This window comes from Lutra lutra, chromosome 13 (assembly GCF_902655055.1).
Source record: "Lutra lutra chromosome 13, mLutLut1.2, whole genome shotgun sequence".
In the NCBI taxonomy this organism is placed as follows: domain Eukaryota; kingdom Metazoa; phylum Chordata; class Mammalia; order Carnivora; family Mustelidae; genus Lutra; species Lutra lutra.
This window is the reverse complement of record NC_062290.1, coordinates 90,866,479-90,890,545: the sequence shown is the minus strand read 5'-3', so window position 1 is coordinate 90,890,545 and position 24,067 is coordinate 90,866,479. Positions and strand designations below refer to the sequence as shown.

The window sequence follows — 24,067 nt, the reverse complement described above, 5'->3', positions numbered from 1 at the left end:
CAATGGGAGCAGCAGCGTTCCGTAAGGTGTCCGTGCTCAAGGGATCCGCCACCAACCCCAGGGCTACCCGTTCCCTGCGTGCGAACCCGAGGAGGGGATACTGGGGGCTTCCCCGAAGGTCCCAGGCGGGGCCCTCAGTGGTGGTGCGGGAGCCCTCGAGCCTCCACCCTCAGCCTGCACCCGTCAGGCCCTGTGGGGCTGGTGCTGGTGGAAAAGGCCTGACCGGCACCTTCTACACGGGAGGGTCTGCCGCCACCGAGAAGAGTGATCCAACATTCACAAATGATTTTGTCATGTTTTGGAATTACTTTCTGAACCACGTCTTATTTTTTATAGGAAACAGCATCACAGGTTCAAAAGAAGCCTGAGAAAGGCACAAACGGATGACTCCCCCAACACTCCCACCACCTACTTCCGACACCCCCAGAAAACAGGCCGCTTCTAGTTCCAATCCTCCCCTCCTCTGAGGCTCCTTTCCAGACTCTTCTCTATTGCACATATGTGTTTCTGAAGTGTATTTTCCCTCATCTCCAATCTCTGCATGAACAGTAGTAACGCACTGTTGGTGCTACTCTGCTCTTTCCATCATTTCAGAATGTACCATTGCCAGATCCGTGTAAAAGGTTTTTCCTGTTGGAAAGTAGTATTTCATTAAAGCACCAAAACTTGGTGGACATTTCAGGTGACTGTTTCCAGTCTTCTGCTCTTACAGTGTTGCAGGAAGCATCCTGTCTGTGTGTCATTTCTCACACAGGAAGCGTCACTCGAGGCGGACCTCCACAGAGCGGCACCGCTAAGTCGAAGGGTGTGAGTATTAGTGCCTGGATCGCGGCCGTGCGGCCCTCCGCAGCTTGTGCCAACTTCACTAGGATTTTTTAACCTCTGTAGTTCTTTTTTTAAAAGATTTTATTTATTTATTTGATAGAGAGATAGAGGAGAGGGCACAGGCAGAGGGAGAGGGAGGAGCAGGCTCCCTGCTGAGCAGGGACTCCAATGCCGGGGTCCTAGGGGGCTCCATCCCAGGACCCTGGGATCATGGCCTGAGCCAAAGGCACCCCTGTAGTTCTTTTTATATACAAATTAACACATCTGATCTACTTTTTAAAAAGTTCTAGCCTCTCAGGGCACCTGGGTGGCTCAGTTGTGAAGCCTCTGCCTTCGGCTCAGGTCATGATCCCAGGATCCCGGGATCGAGGCCCGCATCGTGGTCCCTGCTCGAGGGGAGCCTGTTTCTCCCTCTCCTCCCTGCTTGTGCTCCTCTCTATCTCTCTCTCTCTCAAATAAATAAATAAAATCTCTTTTTTTTTTAATTTCAAGCCTTACAGATAAAGACTACTGTGAAGACAATCTAGCAAGTGCCCTTTATAAAGCCTCTTTAAAGACCTAATTGTAGGGACTGAGATACTTGCTGCTGCCCTCCCCCTGCCGTCCCCCACTCATCGGCCCCCTCTACCTCATCAGAGACTGGAATCCTTAAAACGCCCTTGCAGATGGGACCCACGCAGGCCGAGCTCTCCAGCCCCGAGCTCCTCTGGAGGAGCTGGAACTTGACAGCACACGGCACGCTGCTGACTGATGTGTCACTCTGCACCGGAGACTGAGGACAGAGCCTCCAAGCACCGGCGATTCCCTCCCAGAAGGGGCATATGTGCGCCAGTAAGCAGGGAAGGGCTCGTGGCAGGCGGGCGTCAGCTGCACTTCTACACGAGCTACAGAAGGCAGCTGGCCAAGCCCCGGCTGTCGGGCACGCGGGAGGCCCAGGGTGCCGACAGGACCGGGGGCAGAGGGTGCACGGGGCAGCCCGTGTTCTCATGGGAGGAAGAGCGCTCACGGCCACCCAGGCCCCCCGGCAGCCCCTCCCTGCAGCGCGGAGGCATCACGCAGCTGGATGGGTGCGGTGTGCCGGCAACAGTCAACCTAACAGGGACAAGTTAGGAAGGCTCATGCGGAAAAATCTGGATTTTTGGCTTCTCTCAAAAGTACCCACGGAGCCAGGGCCTGCATTCTCTGAGGGCTCCGGTCACCGGTGGTGGGGAGGAGTCCTGCTGTCCCCTCTGCAGTCACCAGGAGCCGAGCTCCTCCTCCCCGCCGTCTCCCTCTGTGGGGCCGCTTCGGCTGCGGCTCTGCTGGCCCAAGTGCTTCCCGGGTCGGACAGGCCGAGAACGGTAGCAAGTGTGGTGTCACCATCCAAAACGCAAGCCGCCCGATTCCCAGGGCCCAGGCCCACAGCTCACGCCCCACACGTCACACTGCCTCCCCGCAGGCCCGGGCAAGAGGCAGCAGACGCCTGTCAGCCGCACTGCCGAGCAGCTCTCGGTTCCACCAGTGGCTCTGCCAGGCCAGAGCGTGGCAGGCCAGCGTCCAGCCTCCCCACGTACCTCAGGAGGGATGCCCTGACTCACAACACTCCGGAAACCAGAGCTGACAAGCTTGGCAGAATTACGCTCCCACCCCTGGGGCAGAGGGAAAGGCTGCGCGGACCAGAAGCTCACTCACAAAGGACCCACAGAGCCCGAGGCCACGCGCTGCCAAGACCCAAGGGAACAGTCCAGATAAGGCACCCGTCCCTCCCACACACCCAGCCCGACACCACCGCCTACACTTACCACCTTCGTGTCCTGCTGGCTTTCCATTCAGCTGTGCCCATGACTTTGGTCCACCTGGCACTGAATTTGTGTTCTGAAAGGAGGAAGGAAATGAGAGTAAAGCCAGTGCCACTGGCCTGCTTTCCACCCGGCTTCCCACCTGTGCGGCCGCCCGAGGGTCAGGAGCTGCCAGGCCCACAGCACAGGTGAGGAGCAGGACAGAGGGGATGGCCAGCTCACGTCCTGGCCCTGCAGCAGAGCCAGGACTCAAGCCCATGTACCCTTCAGACTGCACTCCAGAACATTCTGTCAGGTCACCTCTCATGCCCACACAGCGCTCCTGTGCCTGGCTCCAGAGGTTAATGATCAGACCCCAATTCCAGCACGTGTCTCAAAACCCATATACCATGGCCAGCAAGAGCCCAGAGCCTCATCTTTGTCCGGAGGGGCCACTACACCACCTTCTGTAATTACTGTCATCTTACGAGGCACAACAACTCCAGGGAGGCCTTTGTCTGCTGATCTGGACTCGCTGGGCTCACAGGCAGCCGTGCTGAAAGCTCCCGGCAGGTGAGGCGTTATGCGAGGCACACCTCACTGAGCAAACCTGCCCATACCTTGGGAAGGTTCTAGTCCTCTCCTAGCTGAGGCTCAGAAACCAGTCACTAGTCCCAGTGAGGAGGGCAGGACCAGGACCTGTCCCCACTCAGCCTGTGTCCCAAGCCCAGCTGAGTCCCCAGCCACTGAGCCCACCTGCCTTTCCCAGAGAGCATTCAACCTAGCAGCCTCCCTTACCCCCAACAGAAGGTAAAAATGCACAAAACAAAGCTGCCGCAGCAGAACATCTCAGCACTTGCAGGGTCTGACCTCATATTCAGTATCGATCCCTTCTGCCCCGCCCTGCCCCCAGCACCACCACAGTCTCTCTCACTTTCCGTGCAGAGCTGACTAGGTCTCACGATCCATTCAGGTATCAGGAGTGGCCGGGTGCCCTGGGATGGCCACAGGCCCCTGCGCACAGACCACGGAAGGCATGTACCAGTGACAAAACAAGGCAGGACTGCTGGGACGGGGCAGTCTGGCATCCCACAGCCTCCCACGTGGTGTCTGAGCCCACACCATGGTGCCCCTGCCTTTGCCCACCAAAGGCACCGAGCGGGAAGAGAATGGCTCCAGGACCGAGAAGCGGCACTAATGCTGCCGTCAGAGCTCCTGGCATGCTCTAACAAGTGCCGTCATGTCTCTTGGGGCGAGGCTTCAGCTGCTGGAAATACCGGGACTCTCTTTTCACCGCCATCCCGTGGGAAGAGCTGAGCCCGGGGCAGAGTGACCAGCACGCTGGTCACCATGGTCAGCAGCTCTTCTCAGCAGATACCAGGCCCACACCAGGCCCAGCCGAGACTCTGCAGTCCTGGGGGACAGGCACAGATCCACTTCTAGCAGCTCCCAAGGCAAGTCTGGCAGACAGCAAGGGTGGCGAACCAAGGCTGCCCTAGTCTCTTAGCTTCCCAGTCCAGGAGACAGAGCCGAGCGCAACTCTGGACTCTGTCTGGGCGCCAGGCACTCATGGATTCAGGCCAGTGAACAGGGGAGCTTCGCATGAATGTGGACTTCTCTCACCTTTTCCTTTAATATCGAAAGCACAGCTCGGTGTCAGGTGGGGGAGGGTGCCTTTCTGGCGAGGCCATACACTCTCCCCAGTGGTTGGGGATGGCATCTCAGGCCTTCTGTTGCCCAGGGAGCAGTACTAAATGAAAACACAGCAGTGCAGGTCGTTTTCCAGACAGCTGCGCAATGTTAGGTGTCTGTCTACACGTCTTGTGGTCTAAAAGATCTGCAGGCGTCTCATCTGGGTCTCTAGCCGACAGCCAAGTGTATCGGCCTACTGACCCAGGAGATCCACAGACTCCAATGGCCTGAGTACATTATGAGCCCTTGCCTGATTAAATCCTGGTTTTCTGTTTAGGAAAACACTCTTGGGACGCCTGGGTGGCTCAGTTGGTTAAGCAGCTGCCTTCGGCTCAGGTCATGATCCCGGCGTCCTGGGATCGAGTCCCACATCGGGCTCCTTGCTTGGCAGGGAGCCTGCTTCTCCCTCTGCCTCTGCCTGCCGCTCTGTCTGCCTGTGCTCACTCTCGCTTCTCTCTCTATGACAAATAAATAAATAAAATCTTTAAAAAAAAAAAGGAAAACACTCTTTATTTATTTTTAAGATTTTCTTTTTTAAGTAATCTCTACGTGACTTCAAACCCCAAGATCAAGAGTCACATGTGCCACCGACTAAGCCAGCCAGGCGTCCCCAGAAGACTTGAAATGCACCAACAAGCAAAGGGTCACACACCAGAGTCCCCCGAAGTGTGTTCCTACACGCACCTGTCTCTAAAGACGTTAAGTTAGACAGGTTTCCTAGGACAGATGGGATCAGGGAGTGCCACCCACTGTCTTTGCAGAGTCACAGCACACACGAGCACACAAAAGACGCTGACGAGAGGTCTGACAGTAAAGGAGCTTGCTTAATTTTGTTTCTCAACTGACCCCCAAACCTTCCTGTGACCTAACTGGTCCCCATGGAGCATGACCAGGGGCCCCTGATCTGGCCTGGAGCTCACCCCAGCGACCTCCCCTCAAGGTAAGACACCAGAAAGCAAGTTAGGTGTCTGTACTCTGTTTTGGATCTGGGGCCTCTCTCCAAAAGCTACAGACTCAAGTCACCTCAGGGGACCCGTGACAATGTCCGTGCGCCTTTCCCACGGCCTCCTGCCAGGCTCGCCTCCAGAACGAGCAGGTCACGCGGCACCTACCTCCTGGCTGCTCGACTGTGTCGGCTTCTGTAAGCTGGAGACAGGCCTCTGCAAACCCGGCTGCGGCAGCGACTCCGGCGGCGGAGAGCCCGTCGCACTGGAACTGGACAAGGTGGGGACACAGCGGTCAGACAGGTACGGGCGCGCACAAGCCCCTCCGAGCCTCCCAGAGCCTGGGCAGCAGCACATCAGCTCTCCCCGGCAGACTCTCCCACTGCAGAGCCCACGAGAAGCTGGGCCCCCTCCAAGGTCTAGCCACGGCCGTCTGCTGGGCAGGACGGTCCTCGGCCTCCAGGCAGAGCTGCCCCTGCAGCTTATGGTAGCTCACCATAAGCAAGGGCTGGAGGAGCCACCAACAGGGAAACTGAGTCACACAAGGAAGGGGCTCCAAGGCCCAGACTCCTGACCAAGCGCTCACGGCAATGCAGGGGGCTGATGCCTTTGAGAGATGTGATTTTGCTCATTGGCTTATAAAAGAAATATGTGCCCAGAGTAAAAATAAATGTATAAATATATCTAACACAGAATTTGTCACGATCTCATCCTCCAGAGTGAAACACCGAGCAGATTCTGCTATATATATTAGCATAGTATTTTTTTAACATGAGTGGGATGACACCACACATACAATTCGTAACTTGTTTTTACTTAACGTATCTAATGTGCTCTGGGAAGGCACACGGCTCTACTCTTGGTTTTAGAGATACAGTACAACTGGATAGGCCCCATCCCCAATTTTTCCCCCATTATTGGCAAAACTTCAGTGAGAACTGCTTAATACAAATCTTTCACATACTTCTGTGTCATTCAGTAGTCTAAGTTCTTAGACGTGGAACTGCTGGGTTAAAAGGGATTTTGAAGTTTACAAGCTATGGCCTGAGTGCCCTGCAAAGACGACTGTGTCGGCTGATACACACTCCACAAGCAACCAGGGGCTGTGAGGATGACGTCTGCTCACCCAGAGCCTTCTGGTCACTTGTTCTGCTCCATGAGACCCAAGGAGGGCCGCCGTCCGTTCACCCAGTCTCCCCCGATGCCGGAGGCTCACCAGTAAGCTGAGGCCAAACGCTACACATGTATACGCTGTGGGGGCCAACCTGACCCAAGGAGCCCCGTGGGCAGCATCACCACAAAGTTAAGGCCACCAATCTCCTCTCAAGTCACCTTCTACCTACAACAGAAGCTTCTGCATAGCATCGCTTTTGTGCCTAAGCACAGAGTCCCAGTGGTGGTGGCCCTTAGCCTGTCCCCTCCCTGCGACCCCGAGGGAGGACATGGCCCAGGGGAGCAGAGGACCAGCGCCTGGGGTCCACTGCCTCGTCTCTACCTTCCCCCTGGCTGATGTGCTTCTGCAAGACCGGCCTCATTCAGGTCCCCTGGCCCTTTCTGTGCCAACGACGGCAGGAGCCACATAAGCAGGGAGTGGGGCCCTGTCCTCACTCTCTGGAACTGGGGTGGAGGCATGTCAACTCTTGGGCTGAAATGTGCCATATCCGCGTCAGTGCAGAGTCTGTGGCGTCAACCGTCTGAACAAGACGATGGCAGCGGCGGACCCCCACCCCCACACTCTCCGTGCCGGCTGTCTGACCTGCATCAGCCCCTCCATGTCCTACAACCGCCCGGATGTCCCCGTATCTCCCAGGACACCGGAGCCCACCAAGCAGATCACTATCCGGGCTCCAGAGAGCGCGGAGGAAGTGGCCCGCTGATCCTCAAAGCCAGGACTCACCATCAACCTGTACGGACCCTAAAAAAACTATTGGAAAAATGTAAAAACAGCTTTTCAGACCCTATTTCTACTGTTCCTTCATGCTCACCCGACTGAACTGTGTGCTTACTCTCTACATATTGTCTGAAGTAAGTAGAGGAAGTTTTACAGAAGCCGCCACAGCCAGGGCGCCTGCGGGGCTCAGCCGGTTAAGTACCTGACTCTTGGTTTCGGCTCGGGTCATGATCTCAGGGTTGTGAGATCGAGCCTCGCATCCGGCTCCACACTAAGCCTGGAGCCTGCTTAAGAGTCTCTCTCTGCCTCTGCCTCTCCTCCTCCCCCTCCTCCCACCCCTGTGCTCACACACACGCTCCCTCTCTCTAAAAAAAAAAAAAAAAAGCCACCATGGCCATTTCCAATGAGAGAAAAGGACACGGGTTGGCAGGCTGCACTCTAGGTCACTTTTACTCTCTGGATCCCGAGCACTGGCAGCCAGAGCACAAGAGGAGATCGGAGGGCAGGAAGACACAGGAGATCAGACTGTGCTATTCTCACTCCCCGGCAGGCAAACCCTAGCAGCAGGTCCTGCTGGCCGGCCTTAGCAAGGTCCTGTCCCTCCCTGGTCCCCTCCCAGTACAAATCCCAAATCCCCTCCCCTGCACACTGTTCTGGCTCGCTGGCGCCCAGCCGCAGAGACCCAGAGTGGAAAGCGGGAGGGAAGGGCCCAGGTCATGTGCCCGGGGCCGAGCTGGAACACCCCCGCCCCCCCACACCCCGTCTCTTGCCCAACAGCAGCCCCTACAGTTGCTGTGGCTCTAATGATTTCGGCGCCAGACCCGGGGCCGCCGACGGCTCCCGTAAGTGCTGCGCTGGCAGTGCGAGCTTACAGGGAGGCTGCATACCAACCCTGAATAAGGAGGATTCTGGATTGTTCTCCTTCCTAACTGGGTCTGTTTGGAGCAACTAACTGCAGCAGTGTTTACGGAGAACTGCTATCCCCGAAGCTGGGAAGACGGCCTCCTCCTCACCCCAGAACCGGCGCAAAGGGATGACCACCAGGGCGGAGTACCCTCGAGCACCTGCCCGGGCCGCAGCGGCCCACACTGGCTCAGGAACCAGCACCGAGGCATTGCATAAGCTCCTCTGGGGTGATAAGGCCCTTCCTAATAAGGCACGGGGGACACTGGTCACCAGGGACGAGGCAGCCCACAGAAGCCCTGCTGCAGCTCCCGAAGCCGGGAAAACGAAGGCAAAGACCACGAAACAACCAAGCAGCAGGGGTCGGGGCGAAGGAAGCTTCCTCTGGGATGTCCCCGGCTCTCTAGCTCGGCCGCTGCCCTCTGCAGAAGCAAAGGGGGCCGCGGCGCTCCATGAGGCTCTGGCTACACCGGCCCCACCTGCCCCTCCGCTCTCACCTCTTTGGGTCTTGCTGATCCTGCCTGTTTGCCCATCCCGTCCCGTCCTTGGGAACTATCACGATGTTGGGGTCGTTTCCTCTGTTTTCAGACTTCAAGCTTGGCAGGTTTGCAGGTGGTGGCATGCGCCGGGCTGTGGCCACTTTCCCGAGACTCTGTAAGCCATGTCTAGGAATAACTGAGGAACAGAGGGGTGGAGACAGGCGAGTTTCAGAAGAAAGAGGCCAGGAGGCCACTGGTCTTTCACGCTCTAAGCGATGGTGACAAAGACAGCCGGACAGACACGAGGGGCAGCCTGCGTGCAAGCAGACGAAATGGTCAGGGAGCTGCTCAGCCGCTCACAAGGCCGTGGCCGAGTCCTCAGAGCCACGGAGAGGCTGACATCTGCCCCGAGGCTTCCATTTTACTAGAGCGGGAGCAGGCACAGGGAGTTTACGCCACGGGCAGGGAGCCAGGCCCAGAAGCCTCCCCCCCACACGGTAACCACCTTGCGCAGCTGAGGCGCCTCACAGCAGGACAGAAGGGGCAGCCTCCGCCTAGCCACGGGCCAGGGCCCTCGTCAGTCCCCAAATCCTCCCAGGGTGTGGACAGTGTCAACAGGACCTTCCCCCCACGCTCCAGAATGTCAGAACCACGAAGCCTAAAACAAGGTAACTAATGCAAGTGAAGTTCCAGTCTGCCCACGGAGGAGAACCTGTCCCCAGCTTCCAGGAGAAGACACAGGAGGACAGAATCCATGGAGGCAGAGTCAGGATATCCTGTCCGCAGCGGCCCTCTCTGCCTCAGGAACTGGCACCAAAATCAGACACCAAACAGGAGCAGGGGAACGGGGGGAGGGGAGAGTGGGGTTCTGCGTCTCCAGATCTGCCAGGTGACCACTCCATGCCCAGAAGGCAGTGTGACCGGGGAACTCTGGGTCTAGACCATTCTAACCGGGGTTTCTCATGTAAGGAAAAGCGTAGAGAACTGGCCTCACCCCGGTTCTTACCTGAGGATCTGACCGCGTCTATTGATTTTCCTTTATACTTATCAAACAGGCTGAGAGTCGAATACTTGCTTTTCCCATCCTTGCCCTTGGTTATTTGCCCCAAACGATCGGACATTGCGATGAAATGTCATCTAGTAAGGAAATTTTTCTCGGCACCACTCCCGATCTGCCTTTGAAATGTTTTAAAAAAAAGAAAGAAAGAAAGAAAAGAAAGGAAAAAAAAAAAAAAGAGCGTTAATCCACCAGAACACCCAAGGCAATGGACTGAATTCTTCAGGGATCACGGATCTCCTTGAAGACCTGAAGAAAGCTTTGGATCTGTCCCCAGAGAATCACCCTTACCACACACAGGCCGTTCTGCTCACACTTAAAGAATATTTTGTTGGAGGTCCCTCCCCTACCCCCAACGTTAAGAAGTCCTATTCTGTCTGAATTGGCCAGAGTCTACCGCTCATCAGCGACACTGAAATGTAAACCTTTCCACACTGAGTCCTCGTGCCAAGTCAAGGACAGCTCTTCAAGACGGAAAAGAAATACTCATCACTGCAGCACACCCACGTTAACACCAGAACTTGGGCAGAGCAGGGGACGTACACAACCTGCTTATGAAGGCCGTTCATTTCAAGGATGAGCAAAACCAAATCAAAGGGAAGCAATGCAAATCAGGATGGTCCGCAGGACCAGCCAGGTGTGTGCATTTCTCAAACCAAAGAATCTGCAGCCAGAGAAAAAGCACGGGCTCAAGCAACAGAAGAAGCAGGGCTTCCTGGGGCGCACGCGGGTGCAGACACAGACGCACCCCCAGGAGAGACTGCGCGGGGGAGGGTGCGCTGTTTGGGTTCCGCTGCCCCCTCCACTTGGAAAACTTTGACAAGACAACCAAGAAAGCAGCTCCTTCCCTCTGCCACTTTCTCATTTCCTACGGGCTATTGTAAGTCTATTAGCATGTTACTCATTCATTCAGACACTGAGCGTGTGCCTGCCAAGGGTGAGTGAGCGCCCCCATGGTAGGCGACTCACCTGGGCACCAGGAGCTTCCATGTCTTCTATCCTATACCCAAGAGGTTCTTGGCTATAGTTTCTAAAACTGGATCACGAAAAATAAACTTGTAAGAGCGATCACTACTTCCCTCTAGAATTCATGCGGAAGGAAGCTAAAGGAGTCACTCAGACGCATTGCTAATGCGTGTGTCAGAGGTGAGAGCGAACAGTTCGCTGACGACGAAGGACGCCTGGTGGCGGCGGCCGCAGTATGGTTTGCTGTCTCACCCTATTCTGAAACCATACAGGCCAGAAGGAACACCTTCAGTGTGCTGGCAAAGCATTCCGCCAAACCAGGAGGACGATAAAATCCTATATATTATGATGCAAGACTTTTATATAAAGCACGGGGAGCAAAGATCAGTTACAAACTGGGGCCAAAAAAAATGTAACAGGAGATAGTGGCATCACCTACCTCCAGGCTCACGGAGCCTGGCGCCAGGCTGAAGATGAACCAAGCTGGTTCTTACACAAAACTGGGTACATCCAGCCTTTCATTCATTTGATAAATCTTGAAAATGAATGAAATCTGTAGGAGAGTCAGCCTCAATGAAGACAGAAACCACAAATGCTCCAAAGTGCTCAGAGCTCCCAAGCATACGTGTCAGAGCCTCCCCGAGTGTGTCTGCCTCACGGGCCAGGAGCAAAGAATGACCAGGCACGGAAACTCGCCCAAAGTGTCCAAATCCTGATTCTGGGGCCGCGGGGTTCCATAACACATCCCTTTATCTTTAAATCTCCCTCCCCGGAGCTGGCTCCAGTGAGTTTCTGCTCCCCGCCCAACAGTCATAACTAACAACAGCATTCTTCCCTCAGCTGGGCGGTAAGCCCCTCAGGGCAGGAACTGGATTTGATTTTCGTCAGAATAACTGGTATTTAACAGGATCTCAAATGTAAATCAACCTGAAATTCTCCATTAGGATTGCATGAGATCTAACTTTCAGGCACTTCTATCAAATCAAAAGATCATTCGGATAGGAAGGATAGGAACGTGAAACACACACAGACACACACCCTCCCACCACTTCCTCCCCTCTATTAGCAGAAGCCCTTGAGATTGTCACCATGGTGATGGGGACATGGGGCCCCTGCCTCACAGAGCTTATAGTCTAGAAGAGGGGCTGGCAAACACTGGTCACCATCCTAGCTGTTTTGTATAAGCCCTCAAACTAAGAATGATTTTTTAAAATCACTTTTCAGGGGTGCCTGGGTGGCTCAGTGGGTTAAAGCCTCTGCTTTAGGCTCAGGTCATGATCCCAGGGTCCTGCTCAGCGGGGGGCCTGCTTCCCCCCCCCCTCTGCCTGCCTCTCTGCCTACTTGTGATCTCTGTCAAATAAAAGCTTTTTTAAAAAAATCACTTTTCACATTTGTTTTAAAAAACAAAGAATCCGCGACATCCTATGTGGTTTGCTCGCCCTGGGTCTAAAAGGAAGTCTTGAGCAAGCACCTTCCGAGGCCTCCAGGTGGGCAGTAACTGGGTGGCCCAGGAGAGGTCCTACAGCTCAAGCAGGAGGGGGGCAGGGCCCCCAAAATGAGATTACCCTGTGGACTGTGTCTAGACACTTCCAGACTTTTCTACTTAGTACTCTTTTCACAAACTCTGTGGCAGGCCCTATAACCAAGAAGCTCATATCCGAATTCCCAGAACCTGTGACTTCCTTCCCTTACACAGCAAAAGGGATTCTGGAGATGTGATTAACAGAAGGCTAGCAAGATAGGGAGATGATCCTGGATTATGTGGGCAGGCCCACAGTGATCACAAGGTCCCTAGAAGGGAGCGTAGGAGGGCCAGAGTCAGAAAGCAGCGGCACCTCGGAGCAGAGGCTGGAGAGCTCTTTGAGCATGGGAGGGGCCCCGGCAAGGGCTGCAGAAGCCTGTCGGAGCTGGAGAAAAGCAAAGAAAGAATTCCCTCCCTCCCTCCCACCGAACCGAGTCTCCAGAAGGAATCAGCCCCACCCACACCTTGACTGTATGTAGCCCAGAAAGACTCACTTCAGACTTCTGACCTCCAAAACTGTAGGAGGACGCATTTGCACTTTTGTTTTTTTAGGATTTTATTTGACAGAGTGTGTGTGTGAGCGGTGAGGTGGGTAGGAGAAGGAGAGGGAGAAGCAGGCTCCTCATTGAGCAGGGAGTCCGACCTGGGGCTGGATCCCAGGACCCTGAGAGCAGGGCCTGAGCCAAAGGCAGACACTTAACCCACTGAGCCACCCGGACGCCCCTACGGAGGCATTGTTTTAAGCCACTGGAGTTATGATAATTGGTTACAAGAATAGAAAAACACTCATTCATATAAGAGGCTTTTATTAGGCACCACTGTGTGCCCAGCACTGAGCGGGGCGTGATGCAGCATGTCCAGCCAGAAGAGATGATGTGACCACCCATGGTCACAGAGCTAATTAATAAGAAACCGATTCCAGAAAATGATGAAAAATGATACATGGCAGCTACCTCTCTGCTGCCCCTGACCACAGCTCTCACCAGACCAGTGACCCTACAAACATTTCTGAATAAAATCCAAGGTGTCCCCTTCCCGGCCCCATACCTGGCAGAACTACAGCTTTAGCACTGTTAATTTAAATTCATCTAACTACAGAGTTCTTTACTAAACTAAAAACCAAACTGACTAAGTCCAGGGAAGGAAAAATTATTTACCAGCCATTCTGGGCTGGTATTTCCACACGAAATCCTTATGTGCTTAACTTCTACATATCAAATGTCTTTTAATTCTGAGACTTGACCAGAAAATACCTGTTTCCACAAATAGGGCTAGAAAGTATTCTTAAAATCTGTTGCTCCAAACTTCTGCCAGTTCACGGATACAAACAGACCTTTCCTTGATTCTGCGCCGCCTGGTCCTGTGGGCAGAGGTTACAGTGGACACAGACAGCTCCTGGGCCTTCCAGGTGACAACACCCTCCTGAGAAAGAACCGGTCCCACCCACACCCCCAGAAAGCACTAGGAGACCAGAGCCTGACCACACCCCTAGTCCTGGCACTCCTGGGGAAAAAAATGAAGAAAAACGCAGGGCAAACAGGATCCGTTCTCCTGGGAACTTAGAATTGCGTCTAGGATTGTTAGTTGGTCTACGGCCGTTGCTTGAAACCCTCCCGAGAAAAGGAAGCATTCAGCAAATACTATCTGAGCACCTACTATGTGCGGGGGAAATGCTTCCCCCTCCCCCCGCAACCAGCGCACCCTGGGGAAGCCAGAGCAGGGCGCACACCGGACAAACGGCCTGCATTACACCCGACAAATGGCCTGCATTACACCCGTACGGGCGATTTTTTGCAGCGCCTCCTCCTCCCACTCTTTAACCAAGTTTTGCACCTGTTGACACATCGTGGGCCTCCCTGGCTCTCAGTTTCCCTGTCTACAGGGGCCAAGACAAGATTTCCCAAGTCCCAGATGGTTCTAAAGACCAAACACACCAGTGTTAATAGCCCCCACTGCCACAGGATGTACAGATGATTTACTGCCAAAGTAGCCATCTCTTATCACACATCCCGCACCGGGTCCTCTATTCCTACCTAAAGCTGTGAGGCTAACACGCAAAGCGATAGAGTCCCCGTCGCTATGGAAACAGCATCTGTGGGGGAGGGGCCGCACACTTTTCCAGGAAGACTGCAAAGAGGGAGGTTCTTCCAGGCCCTTTTCCTTTAGAACAGGAGTCCCCAAGTTACTGTCAGCCCAAGAAGGACATGTAGCAGAGCCCCGGAGGGCCCACAAAGCGTAAACTATTTACTGCCTGATCCTTTACAAAATAAGGTTACAGACCCTGGCCTTGGAGCATACGGTGTTTCTTTCATTTCAGCCAGATTTCCCTGGAGACAGATACAAGCATCCGGGTATCCTTGCCCGCAGGCCTCTCCAGGACAGTGGGGCCGCTCTGCTCGCCCCATGGTCTTCACAAACACCAGGCCAGGAGCACCACCAGTCTGTAGGAGTGTGAACAGCTCACAGGCATCTGCTGAGTTTCTACCCGTCGAGACACACACACACACACACACACACACACACACACACACACACACACAGCCTGACTGGTCTCACCAGATGGCAGAAAAGTACAGGCAAATACCTGGGTGTGAATCTCGAAGCCGGCCGAGACCAGAGAACGTGCTTCTCAGCGGGTCCGAGGCGTGTTCACACAAGCCTGACTCACGCCCCAACCCGCGGACAAGAACCAGCTGAGGCACACCAGGTCCCTGCAGACAGGCGTGGACTGAGCCTGGCTCATCGCCACGGCTCTCTCTCCCTTTGGTAGGTAACAGAATTCATTTCTCCCCCCAAATAAAATCTAATTTGGATCCTCAGTATTCCATATATAACAGATAGGAGCCCAGGGTGCCGTGCCAGGAGGGGTCCTGCCTGCCCCCCCACCCGCTCTGTGGTAACCCCGCTCTTTCCCACGGCAGCCACTCTGAGGCACGCCAGGGAAGCATGCCAGGGGGCCCCGGGGCATTTTGAGAAGGGCTGCCCTGCACAAAAATATCACCATTAGGCGGAAGGAAAAAAAGGCCCCAAATCCACAGGAAGATAGCTTTGTGTTACGAGAAAAAGGACTTTTTTTTTTTTTTAAAGATTTTATTTATTTGGGGCACCTGGGTGGCTCAGTGGGTTGGGGCCTCTGCCTTCGGCTCGGGTCGTGATCCCAGGGTCCTGCGTTCGACGAGCCCTGCATTGGGCTCTCTGCTCCGCGGGGAGCCTGTTTCCCCCCCTCTCTCTGCCTGCCTTTCTGTCTACTTGTGATCTCTGTCTGTCAAATGGATAAATAAAATCTTTTAAAAAGAAAAGATTTTATTTATTTGACAGAGAGAGACAGTAAGAGTGAGAACACAAGCAGGGAGAGCAGGAGAAGCAGGCTTCCCGCTGAGCAGGGAGCCAGATGCGAGGCTTGATCCCAGGACCGACCCTGGGACGCAATGGCAGATGCCACAGGGCCACCCAGGTGCCCTGAAGAAAAGGACATTTAAAAGCAAATTCAGGTCTGCACATTCTGGCAAGTCATCTAAAGAAGTGCTCTGAGAGGCCCAGGATCCCCTAGCACAAGAACCACCCGTAAGATCCGCCCACAGAAGCGACCTAATATCAAGCCCGCCTCTGCAGACAGCAGCCCCACCTGTCACACAGGTCACTGAGCCCGAGTGCCAGCTGCCTGCCAGAGGGAAAGCCTCCCGCACTCCGTCTCACCGGGGGACAGGATTAATCTCCCTCCGCCTAGGCATCAGCCCGCTCCAGCCGCCCACCTTGCCAGGTGATCCCAAAGGCCTCTCACTCACTCCCCAGGGAACCACTGCAGCCACACACTGGCTCCTGTTGGGCACCCACATGCCCTCATTCTGGAAGATACTATGGCCGACAGCCTGCTTCACAGAAGACACTAAGATGCAGTCCAGACAGAGAAGTACATTGTCCAAGGTCACAAAACTACCAGACTTCAACCCTCAGGACCTGGAGACGTCACCAACACTGAGGAAGGACCTACTGTGTGCTCCAGCTCCGGCCCTGCTCTCCCTGAGCACAGTCACAGGGAGGGTGAAGACTCGGGACCCGCTGGAACTGTGAGGCCAGCATGCGTGCCACCACCGTGAGGACCAAGCAGCAGCACCTGACCTGGGGGTGGGCGGGAGACGAAGGCAGCCTTCTCCGATGTCTCCACATAGAAGGAACGGAAGGATCCCACCGTGACACAAAACATATCAAAAAACATGATCCAACAGGAATGGAAAACTGACAGCAGACTGGATAAACACTTGAGAAAACCACCAGAGGGGCCAGAAAGGACGTGCTCATTGCTCAGTATACTTGTTACATCTCAGCCACACGTAAAGAGTCATCGCCACAAAATCCAGATACGAGATTAATAATCCCACCCTTCACCAACATGCCATCATCTGGCAAAGAAGAACCTTAACTTAAGGGAGGCACCACACCCCCTACTTCAAATCCTCAGACACTCACTGACCATTATGTGTGTGCCCAGGACATGTCGTCAGCAGAGACCCCAACCCCAGAACATGACTGTTTCCCGTGAAAGGACAGCGTATCTGGCTTTACGACCCACAGACCCCACGTCAACTACTCAACTGAGCCAGTCTGCCACTGCAGCACAGGAGCAATCAGGCAACACAAACAAAAGGCCGAGCTGTGTTCCAATAAAACTTTATTTACAAAAACAGGAGGCAGGTGGATGCAGGGCTGCAGTTTTCTGACCCCTAGTCTAAAAGAAAACAACGTGTTACAGGAAGGCAAGTTCAAGTGAAAGAGCTTCACGTAGGCATCAGGACAGAGCAGGAGCTGGGGACAGACGTGGAGTGTGGGCGGAGGGGAGTCCTGGCTGGGTTTGGCAGAGGAACTCCACCACCTCCCCCACCAACAGCACAGGCCAAACATCCTGCACACCTCCAGCTTTCAGAGGCTCCCTACAGGGCAGCAGTCAGAAAAGCAGGGACCCATACTTCTGTGTCCCCTGGCTGTGAGCCCCCCTGCCCTGCCCAGCTGTGAGGAGCGGCCTGTCTGAAAAGCTGGGCTCTCTGTGGCACAATCCAGTCCTTTCGCCTGCAGACATGCGGCCTCTAGGTTTCTGCAGAGCCGTGAGGGGTGTCTGTGGACACAGAGCACAAACCTCTCTAAGAGCAAGCTGCTTGAAAATAAAGGTGAGGGAACAACTTCGGGATGAAAATGGGGTTTCTGGTCCCCATGTTTGTTAGCTACCACCAGAAAAGACACCCCCCCCCCCCCCCCGAGAGCATGTTCAGGAAGCAACAGAAATTAAAAATAAGAAATAAGGCATGTGCTGCAGAGACCAAAGCACTTCCCCAGCCCAGTCTTCTGCACACTTGGGTCTGTAAGCCCCACCCTTGACTCCCTGGACCACACACAGCTCTCCCGGACTGGCCCCTGCACCCCCCACCCCAACCAGGGCCCAACCAGAGCAGAAGCCCCTGCCATCACACCCTCCTCGGGATCTCACCATGCCATGGACAAGACCAAACCTCCAGCCCAACACACTGGCCCCAAACAGCCCCCCAGTCTCCTCCCCACCCCCACCAGTCTCATCTCTCCAAAACAGGGTTTGCATCTCACCCCACCCCACACTGGCTATGCCTTTAGGCCTGTTTCCTCGTGGATTAAATAAGGATGAACATAGTGTTACCCACCTCCCAGGTCTGACCTCAGCAATAAATGAGAGAAGGAACACGACACATGCGACCCGGTGCTTGTTTGCTCTTAGAAGGTTCTCGGCCAAGGGCAGCTGTCACACTGGCTCCACACACCTCATGTCTTGGCTGCCCAGCCCCTCCGTCAGCCTCACACACAACACTCCTCCTTCAGATGACTGTGCAAGTGGTGAAGCCTTCATCCTCCCCACGTCCGGGCTCCCACCTGTGCTTCCCCCGCTCCTGTGACCAAGGAACCTGTCCCCACTCAGGTGCATCACAGCTGAAGAGCCCCGATGCAGAATGCAGGCCTCCAAAACCACCATGAGAAACCAGAGAACTGTCTAGGATCTGGTGGTGGGCCCTGTAATAAATTCCCAAGAGGCAGAGACACACTTTCACACCGAGGAAATCCTCTTGAGATAAAGACGCCACCAAGGCTACATCTTTTTTTTTTTTTTTTTAAGATATTATTTATTTATTTGACAGAAAGAGATCACAAGTAGGCAGAGAGGCAGGCAGAGGGAGAGGAGGAAGCAGGCTCCCTGCTGAGCAGAGAGCCCGATGCGGGGCTCGATCCCAGGACTCTGAGATCATGACCTGAGCCGAAGGCAGCGGCTTAACCCACTGAGCCACCCAGGCGCCCCCCGAGGCTACATCTTAAAGGAGGCAAAACTGCCCCAGCTTCAAGGTCTCCCAGTTCAGGGCAGCAGCCTGAGGATCCGGTGCCATCGGACACTGGTGTGACAACACTGCTCCACGCAGGGGGGAAATCTTAGCCCCACTCCTTTGTTTATCCATCATGTTCTTCAGGAACAAAAGGAATACATGCTTGATAGAAGCTTTAAAACATACAGCAATTACCATGGTGAACCAGCTCCGGGTACACTGGCGGGTCTCCCTGCACCAGCACGTGCGCCAGCACGCAGGGCCACCTGCCTCCTGCTCTCCCCTGTCCTTGTTTCCTAGTTCAAAAGAGTTCGGCAATGAGAGTCATCAATCACTGTTAACTAAACTCTTAACCAATTTGCTACTGGTTTAAGAAAATTATAAAAACGATTTTAAGGAAAGCTTCTAGAGGACTGCTGACAGGCCAAGCAGGGCACGAGAGGAGTCCTGGCAGTGACCGTGTGTATACCCAAAGCCTTCCCGCAGGCATGACGTTGCTGTAGAGGCTGGAAGCTGGGCTGGCAGAGGGAGGTCAGGCAGCAGAAAGGGTTGGTCTGAGCTCCGTGGAAAGCATCCCCCGCCACCCCACCCCCAAGCCGGTGCCCTCGCAGATCCACTGCTATAAACACACCAGAGGGAGGAGGAACAGAGACTGGGTCTAGCACCTGCAAAGAGTGGCCACTGCGGGCCACACACACTCAAGGCTGCCCCAGAGATTACTGAGGGGCTCTCGCAGACAGTGGCTCTCTCTACACACAGAAGGAACTACCTGAGGCCAGGGGCCACCTCAGCCACCTCCGCTTGCGCGTCTCCACATGTGGGACAGAAAGTCTGCTTGAGCAGGCTGCTGGAGGATGACAAATGCCAGTCACAAGGTGTGATACAAACACAGCCTGGCGGAGTACTTGCGGCACAAGGTGACTCCCCTGCCACCCTCCTCCTAGCACCCAGCCTCCCTCTGCAGCCCCGGAGGCTTTGGGCTCCAAACCTTCTCAAGAGTCCTGGAGGGGGAAGCACAGGGTTTACGGCCCGTATGGGCAAGGAGGTGGCGACCCACGAGCAGGCATCCCAACCTGCCCCGTCTTCTGGGCCTTGCACTGCTCTGCGGCCACAGAAACAGACGAGGCACTCAATGTCTGAAACAAAAAGACAACCACGGCCCATTGCCCCCTCCCCCTGCACGGCCGCAGCAGAGCCCTGCAAGCCACAAACACACGCGCGCCACTACTGAAACACACGTGCGTAAACATGACCGGGTCTCTACCTGCACACACACAACCCCTTCATTCAATTCCATTTGATTCAAGAAATGCTATCTGGAATGCAGGGAGGTTCTGGTTAAAAACTTTAAGAAAGACTACAGGCATTTATAGCTTATCCTTCTGAAAAATCCCCTAAAATGAAAATAAACAACAAAGGGCACCCAAAGGTCAGGGTCAATTTTGGCTGACAAGGAAGAGAAATGAGGGAAAACGGATCTTGCAGACCCAAGGATCCTACAAACAGGACTGCCAGGCCCTGGAGACCTCGAGAGGCCCTGAGAGGTGGCAGGCACCTCCGAGGACGAGGAGGAGGGGACTTAAAGGTGGGCGGGCTTCATGAAAGAGCCCCTCCCCCTATGGATAAATTAAGTAAGGTTAAGTCTAGACTTGAAAAGCCAGGATCCAAGGAGGTGGGGGTGAGGAAAAGAACTTAAAACAATACCACCACCACCAAACAAAAGAATAAGCTTGAAGAAAACCTGAGTGGCAAACCCTGGGCACCTGGGCCCCCTCTGCTGTCAGCCTCACTGCAGGGTGGCGGACAAACTTATTGTAAACATGTTCAGTCCCTCTCTCCACGCCCCTGGCAAAGAGCAAGGAGTGGTATCTTGAAACCCAACAGATACAAAAACCTGGGGCCCTCCCACCCACTCACCCTACAGGAAAGAGCCCCCACTGACCCAGCCACTCAGGCCCGTCAGCTGGGTGTGCCTGAGACCACAGACATCTGAAAGGCCTCGGTGAAAAGGCACAAACCAATACACAACAAACAAAAGTACCTGGAAGAAACAGACAATGCCAGGAACCAAAGATTAAAAAAAAAAAAAAGGAAGTAATATAAAATGAGTATCCTCAGAAAACTAAGAGAAGATACTACACTCACACAACAGAAACAGAATTTTTTTTTTGTAAGGAACAATCAGAAAAAGTCCTAAGAAGTATTAAACATATGATAAGCCAAAACCCACCACCTTACGTCAATCATCAGACAAATCTCAACGGAGAGACATGCTAGAAAATACAGGGCCAGTACTCCTCAAAACTGTCCAGGTCATCAGAAACAAGGAAAATCAAGTAACTATCAGTCTGGAGGAAACCAAGGAGTAAAGACAATTAAATGCGTGCTCTTGGAACAGAAAAAAGAACATAAGGTAAAAAACTAACAAAACCTGAATAAGGTACAGACTTCAATGAATAACAATGTATCAGGTTGGTTAATTAGTTGGGACAAAGTATCATACTAACATCAGAACTTTGTAACATGGAGAAATTGGCCGTATGGTATACAGAAACTAAAACTTTTCTGTAAAGCCAAACTATTCTACATTTTTAAAAAAGATTTTACTTATTTATTTGACAGAGAGATCCCAAGTAGGCAGAGAGGCAGGGGGGGAGGGGGGAGCAGGCTCCCCACTGAGCAGAGAGTCTGATCCCAGGACCCTGAGATCATGACCTGAGCCAAAGGCAGAGGCTTAATTAACCCACTGAGCCACCAGGCGCCCCCTATTCTACATTTTTTAAAACTTTAATTTCAACAGAAGAAATGAAAGATATAATTAAGGAAATCTCAGAAAAAGTAGCAAGAAGATGAATGCTGGTCTTCCTCTCCCACCCCAAATTAAAGGATGAACCCAGGGGTCCAAACTTAACTAGGAGTGTGGAAACAGGATTTCCTGGAGAAAAAGGCAAGAATTCATCAAATGAAAAAAAAAAAAAAAAAATGAAAAACCCCCAGGTGGGTAGCCAAGATTGCAAGTACCCATGTAGTGCTCAGAATAACAGATACCAAAAGATCAAAGTACATCAGGGATTAAGAGAGGAACCCCAAAGCTTATGAAAGTGCCCCACCCACCCACAAGGGAAAACAAAAATCCCAGGAGGAACAATCAAAATGGCAAAGAAGTCTTTTTTTTTTTTTTAAGATTTTATTTATTTATTTGACAGAGAGAGAGATCACAAGCAGGCAGAGAGGCAGGCAGAGAGAGAGGAGGAAGCAGGCTCCCTGCTGAGCAGAGAGCCCGATGCAGGGCTCGATCCCAGGACCCTGAGATCATGACCTGAGCCGAAGGCAGCGGCTTAACCCACTGAGCCACCCAGGCGCCCCAAAATGGCAAAGAAGTCTTAAGAGCAACGACGAGGCACTTCTGTACTTCTCACCAACATCATTCCCCTCCCTGGAAAATGATTTTCAACCTAGAATCTAATACTCAGCTGACCAAGTCAAGTGTGGGGATAGAAAACGACACTTTCAGACTCACACAAGGGCTCAAAACATACACCTCAGAAAGTTGCAGAGGAATATACTCTGACAAACGAGAGAGCGATCCAACACAGAGACACAGCAGCACAACACAGACACAACAACAACGTCACAGCAGCTAATTGTTCCTTCCTCCTTCCTGGAGGAAGTGATCTCCTCCTCCTTCCCCAGCAACAGTGAGGGCTGCCCCACACCCAGCTGGGGGGAGGACCAGTCTCGCTCTAAGAGAAACTTGTTCCCTCTACAGCCTCTCGGCTCAACAAGACTCCACGGTGACCCACCCAAACAACTAAGACACCTTGTCCTTAATGACAATATGGCAGACTGGACCAACCAATTGGAAACCTGCCCCCTGTGGACTTCCACATATCTGAGGCAATCATGTCCTCATTGTTTAAGGCCACTTAAGATAGCCACGGTTACTGATGCTCCAACTACCCAACTGAAACATGCATGGGATCCAGGAAACAAATGATCCAACAGAGGGACAAAGCCCCAGAAATGACAACCGAAGGAAGCCCAAGATGGCCGCTGCACAACAGGCAGGTCAGCACCCGTCCTGATGAAAGCAGAACAGACGGTTCCAGGGGACAAACTCACAGATTATCAGACATCGTTGGGCAATTATAAAATAGCATTTGCAGCATTTTACTGGAGCGTTTCTTAAAAGGAGAAGACAGAAGTTTTAATGTTCAATTTATCAATTTACCTATTCTGGTAGTGCTTTCTGTGTCCCACTTAAGGAATTTGCCTTATCCAAGATTATAAAGATATTCTATGTTTTCTTTTAGAAGATTTACTGTCTCATCCTTCACAGTTGGCTCTACAATCACATAAACATGATTCTGGATATGATCTGAGGCATTAAGACTCATGGTCCCAGTGCCTTTTTGGAAAAGGCCACCTTCTCCCTTTGTCATGTGACACCTGTGTCATAAACCAACTACTTCTGTGAAGTTTATTTCAAAATCGTTGTTCCATCCTATCAGCCTACTGTCTATCCCGCTGACAACACGGGGCTACCCTCACTGCCGCAGCTTCTACGAAGTCCGCACGTCTCCCACGGCAGGACTTGCAGCTCTGTTCTTCCTCAAGAAAGCGTGGCTTATTCTCGGCTCTTCGTGTGTTCATATAAAATTTCAGAATCAGTTTGTCAATATCCAAATGAAATAACAAAAGCAAAGCCTGCTGGGATCTTGACTGGAATTACATGGAAGCCAGAGTTTAAACTCGGGAGAACTACTATCTTTACAAGGCCACACTCACCAGTGCGGGTGAGTACGTGGGGCAAGGACAACTCTCACCCACTGCCAGTGGGCATGCCAATTGGCGCAATCACTGGAAAACTGCCAGCTGTCTGCTGAAGCTGACCATATGCTGCCCCGCAACCCAACCCTTCCGTTCTAGGTATGAACCCAACAGCACGAGAACATCTACACATCCCGGGAGATATGTACAAACGTCACCAGCAGCATCATGTGGAAGGGGTCAGGACGGAAACTTAGGCAAGCTGAAAGTATGTCACCAGTAGAACCAGTCAATACTACATCCACACAACGGAATACTATACAGCAACGAGAATGAATAAACTCACACACAAGGACATGGACGAAACTCGCAGATACAATGTTGAATGAAAGCAGCACACACAGGAAAGAAGCAGAGCAGAGATGGGGGCAGTCCGTAATGAAAACACCAACAGGCACAAACCTATTACACACCAAGTTACCTCAAAATGAAAAAAAAGTAACTGTAAGAAGAAAACGCTGGGAAAAAAATTTCTATACCTTGGTAGATCCAGCCAACTCAAAATAGAGAAGGTAACAGATGATCTAATTAAGGCAGATCAGCAAACATGTTCAAAAAGTGATCATGGGGGGATGTGCCTGGGTGGCTCAGTGGGTTGAGCCTCTGCCTTCAGGTCAAGTCATGATCTCAGTGTCCTGGGACCGAGCCCCAATTCGGGCTCTCTGCTCAGTGGGGAGCCTGCTTACCCCTCTCTCTCTCTGCCTGCCTCTCTGCCAACTTGTGATCTCTCTGTCAAATAAATAAATAATCTTTTTAAAAAAAAAGTGACCTAGGGCACCCAGCTTGTTCAGTCAGCAAAGCATGTGACTCTTGATCTCTGGCTTGTGAGTTCAAGCCCTGCACTAGAGTAGAGATAACTTAAAAAT

At 53.0% G+C, this 24,067-nt stretch overlaps 1 protein-coding gene across 12 annotated transcripts in view; it reads right to left on the bottom strand.

Annotated features, from left to right (window-relative positions):
* The window catches only part of PRRC2B (proline rich coiled-coil 2B), an 89,354-nt gene that overhangs the window by 50,146 nt on the left and 15,141 nt on the right, over positions 1-24,067 (bottom strand). For 10 of the 12 annotated variants that reach the window (XM_047700654.1, XM_047700643.1, XM_047700649.1 and 7 more), the window contains exons 2-5: positions 9,498-9,667; positions 8,510-8,687; positions 5,387-5,489; positions 2,607-2,679 (exon numbers count right to left, since the gene is read on the bottom strand). In XM_047700654.1, coding sequence (XP_047556610.1) covers positions 2,607-2,679; positions 5,387-5,489; positions 8,510-8,687; positions 9,498-9,612 — 469 coding nt within the window. In that variant the 5' untranslated portion in view covers positions 9,613-9,667. Of the gene's footprint in view, positions 1-2,606; positions 2,680-5,386; positions 5,490-8,509; positions 8,688-9,497; positions 9,668-24,067 lie in introns of those variants that run through there. The other 2 variants (XM_047700644.1, XM_047700652.1) reach the window with 2 other exon arrangements.